This window comes from Sarcophilus harrisii, chromosome 1 (assembly GCF_902635505.1).
Source record: "Sarcophilus harrisii chromosome 1, mSarHar1.11, whole genome shotgun sequence".
NCBI lineage: Eukaryota > Metazoa > Chordata > Mammalia > Dasyuromorphia > Dasyuridae > Sarcophilus > Sarcophilus harrisii.
This window is the reverse complement of record NC_045426.1, coordinates 450,639,924-450,652,124: the sequence shown is the minus strand read 5'-3', so window position 1 is coordinate 450,652,124 and position 12,201 is coordinate 450,639,924. Positions and strand designations below refer to the sequence as shown.

Sequence of the window (12,201 nt, the reverse complement as noted above, 5' to 3'; positions counted from 1 at the left end):
AATTAAATTCAAAATCCATTTCTAGAGCATCTACTATGATGTTTGGCTTTCACAGAATCTCCAAGCTGAAAGGACTTCAATGGGAGGCCATCTAATCCAATTGGTAGCTAAGCAAAAATCCCCTCTCCATCATATATTGCTTTTGCTTGAAGACAATATCATGAAGGGTATTAGTTAAAAAGAACTGGGCTTGTTTAGCTTTAAGAAAAGAAGACTGGGTTGAGAGAGAGAGAGAAAGAGAGAGAGAGAGAGAAAGAGAGGGGGGGGAGAACAGAGAGAAATGGGATAGCTATGTTCAAATATTTAAAGGCTATACATCTTCACATATAGATGAATCAATGCTTTATTAGAGAAATAGTACATTTAGAGTACATTTAGAAATAGTACAATTAGAGAAATAGAGAAATAATACATTAGAGAAATGTACTACCTCAAAACAAAGCCCATTCCACTTTGGAATAACTCCAATTGTTAAAATTTTTTTTTTTCCTTATATCAAGTTTAAATTTGACTCAGTTTTTTTTCTATCCATTACTCCTCATTCCTATAGGACAGAGCAGAAAAAAATCTAATCCTTCTTCCCCATAAGAGTTTCCCTCTCCCCACCTCATAATGGCTTTTAAAATATTTGAATTGCCAAATTTCCTTCCCTTTTTGGCTAAATATTCCCAATGTCTTTAATCTTCATATGATATAATTTTCAGGCCTTGCATAATACTGACTACATTTTAATACTAATTTTCCTTATGAATATAGCAATTGCTAGAGGCCAAAGCTTCTTAAACTATGGATTATGTCTCCATATGGGGTAGTATAACTGAATGTGGAGTTTGTGAGATTATTTGTGAGATTATGATTTATTATCAGTAAATGTTTGATTTGTATACCTATTTTACATTCCTATATACCTGGGAGTGTCATCTAAAACATTTCTCAGGCAAAAAAGGGTAGCAAGAGGAAAAAGTTTTAAAAGTCCTGCTATGAGAGGATTGGTGAGACTTACAAGAACTGATGCTGAGTGAAATGAGCAGAACCAGGAGATCATTATATACCTCAACAACGATACTGTATGAGGATGTATTCTAATGGAAGTAGATTTCTTCGACAAAGAGAAGATCTAACTCAGTTTCTATTGATCAAGGATGGAAAAAAAGCAGCTACACCCAAAGAAAACACTAGGAAATGAATGTAAACTATTTACATTTTTGTTTTTCCTCCCAGGTTATTTATACCTTCTGAATCCAATTCTCCCTGAGCAACAAGAGAACTTTTCTGTTCTGCACACATATATTGTATCTAAGATATACTGTAACCTCTTTAACATGTATAGGACTGCTTGCCATCTTGGGGAGGGGGTGGAGGGAGGGAAGGGAAAAATCAGAACAGAAGTGAGTGTAAAGGATAATGTTGTAAAAAATTACCCTGGCATGGGTTCTGTCAATAAAAAATTATTAAAAAATAAATAAATAAATTTCAATGAGGAAAAAAAAAATAAAAAGTCCTGCTAAAAGTGACTAAATGTATAACCAACTAATTTAAGCCAAAAAACATGCCTAAAAATTGCATAGATAATCCTAAACAAATCCAAGAAAAAGAAAAAATAACTTTTTTGTCACTATGCATATTTGCCTTAAAATAGTGGGAAAGAGAACTGGAATTGGTACAAATGGAGCCACACTTTTAGAGAAGTGTGTTGTTCAGCTGTTTCAAAGCAGAGTTCCATAACTTCCGCAGAGTCACACAGCTAATAAATGCCTGAGGTCAAACTTGAACTCAGATTTTCTTGATTATCAGAATACCTTGAAATGAGTGTATTTAAAGGCGATCAAGAATGCATTGTTAGTGGAGTTGTGAAGGAATCCAACCATTCTGGAGAGCAATATGGAATTGTGCCCCAAAAGTTATCAAACTGTGCATACTCTTTGATCCAGCAGTGCTACTACTGAGCTTATATTACAAAGAGATACTAAAGAAGGGAAAGGGACTTGTATGTGTAAAAATGTTTGTGGCAACCCTTTTTGTGGTGGCCAGAAACTGGAAACTTAGTGGATGCCCATCAATTGGAGAATGGTTGGGTAAATTGTGGTATATGAATGTTATGGAATATTATTGCTCTGTAAGAAATGACCAGCAGGATGAATAAAGAGAAGCATGGAAAGACTTACATGAACTGATACTAAGTGAAATGAGCAGTACCAGGAGATCATTATACACTTCAACAACAATACTGTATGAGGATGTATCCTGATGGAAGTGGATATCTTTGACAAGAGAAGATCCAATTCAGTTCCAATTGATCGATGATGGACAGAATCAGTTACATCCAGAGAAGGAACACTGGGAAATGAATGTGGACTACTTGCATTTTTGTTTTTCTTCCCAGGTTATTTTTACCTTCTGAAGCCAATTCTTCTTGTGCAACAAGAGAACTGTATGGTTCTGCACACATATATTGTATATAGCATATATTACAACATATTTAACATGTATAAGACTGCCTGCCATCTAGGGGAGGGGATGGAGGGAGGGAAGGGAAAAGTTGGAACAGAAGTGAGTGCAAGGGATAATGTTGTAAAAAAAAAAAAAAATTACCCATGCATATGTTCTGTCAATAAAAAGTTATAATAATAAAAAAAAAGGAGATCAAGAAGTAAAGGTTGTCTAGTAAGGAGAGCTAATACATAAGATTAAAGAAGCTGTGCTGCTTAGTTGCAAAGAGTCAGTGTGGTGTAATAAAATAAGCAATTAAACGCCAAAAATCTTAATTTTTAAATCATACAGTCTCTGCCACTACATTACATCTTTAAAAGAGTCAAACTAAATCCATGAGACCTCTTCTACGGCTAAGATGCTAGTACAATAAAGTTCTTATATTTGTTATCAGTGGGAAAAGAGGAAGACAAAGAGAGAGTGACAAAGAGAAAGAGATAGTGACAGACAAACAGACAGAGATAGAGATAGATAGGCAGATGGAGACAAAAAGGAGACCCTGTCTTTTCATTTACTAAATCTATGGAGTATATATTCTGTTTTCCCCACCACAATATAAATATCTAATAATGAAAACATTCTGTTTTGATATCTTGCAAAAAAAAAGAAAAGTAGTTTTTTTAATCAAGTATTTAGGAGGAAAGTTATTAAAACAAGTTTATTTAGGCCAACTCCATTGGTCTTCCTTAACGAGAAGCACTGTGGTTTCCAACAGAGAATATATTCTGTAGCATTACAAATAAAGTCATTGTTGACTATATTTCATAATCAGAAACCAGTGCTTAGGCAAGGTAACAAAGTTTTGTTTAAAGTAATTTAGATCATTCAATAATCAGACTTTTTTTCTTTGACATCCATATGGAACTAGATCGTTTGGTGTTTTTACTGCCATATCAACTGAGAGACTAGGAGGATTCAGAACAGAGCTTTTGATGAATTTTCATTATCCACACTCCAGCTGATATATTGACTCATTTCCAACTCAAGTAATTATATTCTCAGCACCTGAAGTTCCCCCTGAAGTTTTAATTACAAAGTTTGAATCACCTTCTGTCTGCATCCATTGACTATGAACTTTAACATCCTTGACATCTTGAAACACAAAAAACAACTGTTTCAATTCAGCCAACACAGGTTGTTGGGTTTCAATGTGAGAAAAGATGAACTCTAAGTTTGGGTAACTATTTAAAAAAAATAGTCCGGAATTGAGATGAACTCTAAGTTTGCATAACTATTTAAAAAATAGTCTGGAATATTTGGCCTTGTTAACCTGTTTGTTTGTTTCCTTAATCTCTTTGTCACTCTGAGAAAACTTCCTGGCCTCTTTTCAGAATAATGCTTTTAAGTGAATAAAACAAAATATATAGACTTGCAAAACAAACCAAATATATTGAAAAACAATTTTTTAATGTTTTAAATGTTTAATGGAGAGGCAGCTAGGAGGATCAATAGATCAAGTGCCAGAGTAGGATCAGTAGATCAAGTAGGACCAGAGTTCAAATGCCTCAGACACTTACTAGTTGTGTGACCCTGTTCAATGCTCTTCTTTAAAACAATTGCATCTGGAGTAAAACAAATGTTTTATTGTGACTTCTCCAATTTAAAAAGTTCAGTTTAATATAACAAATATTTATTAAGCACTTACTAAATAGAAGGCACTGTTCTGGATGGCATAATAAATAGAAAGCTGGGCCTGGAATCAGGAAAATCTGAGTTCAAATTTGGCCTCTGAAACCATCTAGTCATATGACCCCAAGCAAGTCATTTAACCTCTCTTTGCCTCAGTTTCCTCTTTAAAATGGGAATACTAATAGCACCTAACTCCGAAAAACAGGTTGTGTGGATCAAACAAATTAAAAATTGTAATGTACCTAGCATAGTGCTTGGCACATAGTAAGTACTCTAAAAATCTTAAATATTATTAGCTATTATTAGTCAAATTAGTCAAAAATGAAAATTAGTCCCTGCCCTCAAAGAGATTACACCTTACTAGAAAAATATTTTTCAATAAACTTATTCTTAAAATCTCCACAAAAATGTAGAAATATAAAGCAAGACTTCAATTGATTAAGCTTTATTATCATCATAGTTTAGGGATCACAGTTTTATTCTATTTTTATTCTAAAGAATTTAGTTCTTTGAAATTTATAAAAGTTTTATAGAATATTGTTATATAAATATGTAACATTTTCATTGGGGTGGGGGGCTGAATCAAAATTGGAAGAAATCTAACTTAGGGATATCCGTATCCCTGAAATATTATAATAATAGTGCATCATAATTTATATAATACTTTCAGATTTGTAAAACAGTTTACAGACATCTCATTTTTAGCTCCTAACAAGCCTGGGAGAGAAGTGGTATAAGTTTTACAAAACCCATTATACAGATGAGGAACCTGAATTAGATCATAACTTGTTCAGGGCCAAATAACTGGCATGAATTCAGACCTTCCTAATTCTAGGTGAAGTACTCTATCTATTATGCCACCTTCTTTTGTTGTTTTCTGTCATTTTTCAGTCCTGTATAACTCTTTTGACCCATTTGGGTTTTCTTTGCAAAGATATTAGAGTGGTTTGCCATTCCCTTCTCCAACTCATTTTACAGATGAGAAGACTGAGGCAAACATGATTAAGAGACTTGCCCAGGATCACACAGCCAATAAGTATCTAAAGCCAGCGCTGAACTCAGGAAGATGAATGTTTTTTACTCCAGGTCTAATATCTTATCTACTGTGCCACCTTAATTGCTACTACTATGCCACCTAATGGCCTGTAAACATGGGCATGTTATTGGGAGCAGGAGGTATTGTTTTTGGTTAGGATTCTTAAGGCACATACAAAATTAAGTTAAATAAAATTTAAAATAATTCAAATATCAGAACAAAATACACAGCAAACAAAATATTTCAATTAAATGTGCTGGTTGATTGTTCTTTTCCAGAAAACTGTTAACATTCCATTTATTTCTGGCCTAAATCACAACATACATGTCAGGCTTCTGATTATAATACAATGTCAAGCATTGATTCATTGTTGGTGGAGTTGTGAACGAATCCAACCATTTTGGAGAGTAGTTTGGAACTATGCTCAAAAAGTTATCAAACTGTGCATACCCTTTGATCCAGCAGTGTTACTACTGGGATTATATCCCAAAGAGATTATAAAGAAGGGAAAGGGACCTGTATGTGCACGAATGTTTGTGGCAGCCCTTTTTGTAGTGGCTAGAAACTGGAAACTGAATGGATGTCCATCAGTTGGAGAATGGCTGAATAAATTGTGGTATATGAAAATTATGGAATATTACTGTTCTGTAAGAAATGACCAACAGGATGATTTCAGAAAGGCCTGGAGAGACTTACACGAACTGATGCTGAGTGAAATGAGCAGGACCAGGAGATCATTATATACTTCAACAACAATACTAGATGATGACCAGTTCTGATGGATCAGGCCATCCTCAGCAACAAGATCAACCAAATCATTTCTAATGGAGCAGTAATGAACTGAACCAGCTATACCCAGAAAAAGAACTCTGGGGGATGACTAAAAACCATTACATTGAATTCCCAATCCCTATATTTATGCACACCTGCATTTTTGATTTCCTTCACAAGCTAATTGTACAATAATTCAGAGTCTGATTCTTTTTGTACAGCAAAATAATGTTTTGGTCATGTATACTTATTATGTATCTAAGTTATATTTTAATATATTTAACATCTACTGGTCATCCTGCCATTTAGGGGAGGGGGTGGGGGGGTAAGAGGTGAAAAATTGGAACAAGAGGTTTGGCAATTGTTAATGCTGTAAAGTTACCCATGTATATATCCTGTAAATAAAAGGCTATTAAATTAAAAAAAAAAAAAAAAAAAAATAATACAATGTCAAGAATGCCTGAAAGCAAATCACTTATTTCAGTACAAATGATATCTTTGTTTATCATTTTCAAACTTAACATCTGAAAGGGCAAAGGAGAAAAGGGATGAAATCTTTTTTGAAAAAGGCATTAGTCTAACAAAGAGATGTCAATCTCTAAATTGTTTAAATAGAAAATAACCATTTTCATTAAGTGGAAGCAAAGCTTATATCAAAGCAGTATTTGTTTCTGTGTCTGCTTGTGTGTGTGTTTTCAGTATAAAAGTATAGCTGCGGAGTACAACATTGGTGGCAGATACCTAAAGCTATCCTTCCTGCTTCATCTTACATCATAGATGGAGATAGAGCTGAATGTTTGGAGACATTTCCAAATTAAAGATGGCAATGGTTAGAATCAAAATAGACTTTTGAAGAAGATAGTATAAAAAGAGAAAGATAAACAGAAGAAAATGAGATGGAGAGAAATAAACAATCACTAGTCATAACAATGAATGTGAATGGAATGAGCTCACCCATAAAACAGAAGTGGATAGCAGAATGGATTAGAAACCAAAATTCAATAATATGTTCTTTATAAGAGACACACTTGAAAAAGATATTCACGAGTTCTGAATGGCTGGAGCAGATCTAATATGCTTCAACTGAAATAATAAAGGCATGGGTAGCTCTCTGTATCTCAGACAAAATCAGAGCAAAAATAGACCCAATTAAAAGAAACTTGATTTTGTGAAAAATCAAGTTTCTTTTAATTGGGTCTATTTTATTTTCTTTTAGTGTAGCAATAACAAAAATTTTATGCTAAATTTTTCTGATGAAAGCTTCATTACTCAAATACATATTGAGTAAAGAATTGAGTCAAATTTATAAAAGTAAGAGGTCTTCCCTAATTGAAAAACTGATTAAAGGATGTGAATAGGCAGTTTTCAGAAGATAAAATCATAGGTTTCTACAGTCAAATGAAAAACTGCTACAAATAACTATTGATTAGAGAAATATACATTTAAACTACTCTGAGGTACTACTACTTTACATCTATCACCGATGCTGGAAAAGATGTAGGGAAATAGGTATACTAATAAAGTGTTGTTGAAGTAGTGAACTGGTCCAACCATTCTGAAGAACAATTTGGAACTATGTCCAAAAATGTCCATTTGAATATATGACAGCACAATTTCTGTCAAGCTTGAAATGAAGATTAATTCTAAAAATTATAAATTTTCATTCTAAATAAATAAATAAAAACTCATTTAAAAAAAAATCACCTGAGATAAGCCACTATTATTGCTTCTGTAAGTAAAGTCTCTGCTACAAAACAAAAAAAAAAATCTGAGATACCCATTGACTCAATAATGCCACTAATCAAAGAAAATATACAAAAAAATATTTATAGCAGCATTTTTGTGGTTGCAAAGAATTGGAAATCAAGGGGATGTTCATCATTTGGAAAATAATGAACAAGTTATAGTGTATGATTTTATGGTGTTAATACTGTGATATGAGACAAAACTGATGAAGGGGGTGGTTTCAAAAAAAGCATGACAAGAATTATATGAACTGATATAAGAGAACTGAGAAGAACAGAAAGATCATTATGCATCGTAACAGCAATGTTGTAATGATGATCAACTGTGAAAGATTCAGCTCCTCTTATCAATACAATGATCTAAAACAATTCTAAAAGACTCAAGAAGAAAAAATAATATCCACCTCCAAAAAGAGAACTTGTGAATTCAGGATTCATATTAAGTACAATTTTTTAATTCTTTATTTTTATTTTTTAATATGGCTAACATGTGAATAAGTTTTACATGATTTCACATGCATAACTGATATATTATTTATCTTCTCAGCAGGTAAGGAAGGAGTGGCAGAAGGGAAAGAATTTAAAATTCAAAACTTTTAAAGAAAAAGTTTAAAATAAATATTTTTTTCCAGAAGTAAATTTGGCCACTTATACAAGATTTCTTAAGATTTTAAATTAGTTGGATATTCAATGAACTATCAAACCTGAACTCAAAAAAAATGGTATTTAAAAGACAACAGCAAAGACTAATTTAAGGAACTCAATAAGGACAAATTGTTTATGTTTTATACATGAAAATGTAAACTACATGTCTAACATTGTCATTTGTAATTGGGTATTCCAAAAGAAAGATTGGAGTAGAGCTGAATATCATGTGATTATAAAAATCAAAATCATATAGGAAAAGGTAAAAATCGTAATATATAACACCCTCCAAAATCTGTAAAGAAATAAGGAGGGGGGGAATAGAATAAGGTTGTGTGTAGAAGGGTGTTTAAATTAGCAGGGAGGGATAAAGTATGTAGATTGATGGAAAGGGAATAAAGAGTAAGGAAAAGGGTAGGAAAAGGGGATAAGGGAGGAACTTTGGGATGGGGGCAAGTTAGTGAGTAGAAGTACAAGAGTTAACACAGATAGAAAACAAGAGGCAACATGTATGTATGTGTGTACATGTATATATACATATGTATACATATAAATATATAAAAACATATATATATATATATATATATGTGCTTAACTGTAGCCTACTTAGGGGAGAAGGAGCAGGGAAGAAAGGGAAAAAGAATGAAGTAAAAAATTGCAAAGTGGAGAATAAAAGAAAACTATATCCAAGAAGCAAAGAAAAGATGGACAATTCTGAATACAATGTGTCCTAGTATTATATATACATTCTTGATATGGAAATTTGTTACATAGTTTGAATCCTCTCTTACGTTCTGCTATCAACATGACAATCTTTTTTTTTCTTTTGCTATTTTTTCTATTTGCTATTTGTTTTAAATTTAAAAAAAAATTAAGAGTCTAAGTTAGTTTAACCCAAAAGATCACATATATTTATGAATATCTCATGAATATTAGCCATTGATGTCTATACTATGGTCTATGAGCAACAGTTTATCTGACTGCCAATTACCTTAGATGATCTCATCTTTGATTTTGTTTCTTTTTTTTCCCTAACCTAAATGATTTGGCAATACATACATGAAATTCAATTTACATCTAGAAGAAAATCAAAGCCGTATTTAAAGTCAGAAAGTAGACATCTCATCAGTGGCTCATCATTTAGGGCTTTGTTTTCCTCGGATGTTTTGCCAACACAACCAAATGAGTAAACTGTTCAAATGAGAGCAGCTTGAGTTGTCCCATTCCCGAGTTTTAGAAAATTATTTCTCTGAGGAATCCACATAAAGTAGATGATTTTTATCTCATATCTGACAAGTTTTAGACAGTCTTTAGAATGCTTCAGTTTGATTTAAAATATAAGTATATTCAGAATAACCAATATTCTGGTTCTAGAAAGTATATATTATTTTATTTCAAGAAAATCTCTTTAGAAAGCATTTTATTGTACATTCTATATAAGTAAGCCCTAATCTAATAGGATCACAATTTGCAAGCTGGAAAGAACCTGAAAAGCTGTTTCCTACAATCTTCCCCTTTTGTAAGTAAGAAAATGAAGGTTCAGAGAAATTAATGGAATTGTCTCTCTTTAGAATGTTAGCTCTTTGACGGAAGGGATGGTCTGTTGCTTCTTTTTGTATCCCTGGTACTTAGCATAGAGTCTTGAACAGAGTAAGTTCTCTCAATAAGTATTTATTGACTAATTATCCTTGATTACATGGTTAATAAATATCAGAGGTAGAATTTTAATACAAGTCTTCCCAAGATCAAATCCAGATTCTATCCACTATACCAAGTTATCTTGGTTATATGCTTTATTCAAGGAAAAGTTGTGATAATAATCCTTTTATGTCACCTTTTTTCATGATATCCTTCATCAAAAAAAACCATGATTAAGATTATCTTTGTCCATGGTTCAATACTACAGTAGTAAAGAACAACACAGACATGATTTCTGTTTGCAAAATATTTTTTTAATTTCCCTTCAAGTAATATTTGAAGCTAAATAATATTTAACAATATAACACAAATGATTTAGTCATTATTATTTACCCATCATTCTAAATTGCCTCAATGAAATATAAACTTTTACAACTTCAATCTCAAATGGAATCTATTGCAACATGGATCTCTACTGTGAAGTAAAAACAATCAAAAACTAAGCATTTTATTCATAAACTGAAACCTTGTATTTAAAAAGAAACACTGAAATGCTGTGTAATGAATGGACACTGAAACATATCTGATGTGTGTAAGTGATGGAATGTTTTGCATTTTTATGAGCTCCAAAAAGAAACATTTTTATTTATGCAGAAAAGGCTAGACTTAGGTCTGGAAAACTTGTAATCAAGACTTGTTTCTACCATTTACTCTCTAAATTACTTCAATCAATCTGGTTACTCAACCTGAGTCTCAGTTTTCTAATTTGAAACATTAGGACATTTCTAATTGAAACATTAGGACATTTGTTTGTCCTTACTTTTCATTTTTAAAGAGGAGCAATACCATCATGGGGTAATGTCTGTATGAATTGGATTTGGAGAAAATAGTCATATTTTTACTTATCTATCTCAAGGGATTATTGTTGAGGAAAATGCTTTGTAAGTTGTAAAATGCTATATAAATGAAGGTTGCTATTAATTTTATTTATTCACCATCAGCAGAAATCATCTAGATGAAAATTACTGTAGAAAGCACTTTGAGGGGACAAAAATTAAAAAGAAACAAGAAAGCATGGTCTCTGCCTTAGAAAGAAATTGCATTCTACGCAGAGAGATAAAATATTCACCTGAGAACAATTAGAAAGGCACATAGCATTAGATTCTACAACAGAGCTGAATACTTAAGTATTTAGAGGGTGTTCCATAATTGTAATATTTATTATTCAATCATTCAAAGATACTTACCCTGTTGTATATGGAATATTTATGCCGCCCAGGTTAATACTTTCGCATCCAACAATGAAGAGTGTTGAAAAACACAGTAAGGACACACCACTGCAGATCATTGCTAGCTTTGCTGATTCTCTGGCACCAAGTTTCAACTTTTTTATAATGTAACCTCCTAAGACAATACCAACACCAGCGCTGGGCACAATAATCACACCTAAGGAAAGGAAAGAAAACAGAAGATTAAGTTGAAATGAATGAATACTAACATTAGCCTTTTTCAACTCATTCTATTTTTATGAATTTTTGGCACTGTGGCAAATATCAAAAAAATAATCATAATCAACAAATTTATTCGTATATAATAGAATCATGGATTCATTTAATCAACAAATACTAAGTGCCTATTGTGTGCACTGTATTAGATTGGGGGGGAGGGGAATAGATAGGATATTTTGCTGCCCTTAGAAACCTGAATCTGCGTACTCTCTTATTAAAGAGAGTCCAGTTAAATTAATATCATTCATCACTGAGCCCAGAGAGAGGCATTTCGGATGGGAGTTTTCTGCCTCTCCTTGAAAGTATACTGTACTTCAAGGATAAACCTGAAGATAAACCTGCAATAAAAAATTTTTTTATTTAAATGCCAAGAACCCAGGAATGGTAACAAGTAACTAAGACAAACAAACAAACAAAAATCTTTCTGAGAGAAGAACACTAGCAGGATATATATATATATATATATATATATATATATATATATATATATATACTTCATATTAATGAGGAAGCAGAAATCATAAGAACAAAGTAATCCCAAGTTTTCTTTAGCTACAGGTCAGCTTTCAGTAAATAATGGACAAAATCAAAGGCAAAATTCATTAGAAAATTCCTTAAGATCCTGTTTATATTTCTTTTATAAAACTAATAATTCATTTGCTTGAATTAAAGTATTTAGTCTTCATTACTGTTATTAGCATATGTGCAAATAGCATTATTTAACTCACCAAAACTATGG

At 32.3% G+C, this 12,201-nt stretch overlaps 1 protein-coding gene across 2 annotated transcripts in view; it reads right to left on the bottom strand.

The window, feature by feature from the left end:
• SLCO5A1 (solute carrier organic anion transporter family member 5A1) overlaps positions 1-12,201 on the bottom strand; it is a 407,994-nt gene that overhangs the window by 28,277 nt on the left and 367,516 nt on the right. For both annotated transcript variants that reach the window (XM_031946281.1, XM_003759718.2), the window contains exon 8: positions 11,202-11,400. In XM_031946281.1, coding sequence (XP_031802141.1) covers positions 11,202-11,400 — 199 coding nt within the window. The remainder of the gene's footprint in view (positions 1-11,201; positions 11,401-12,201) is intronic.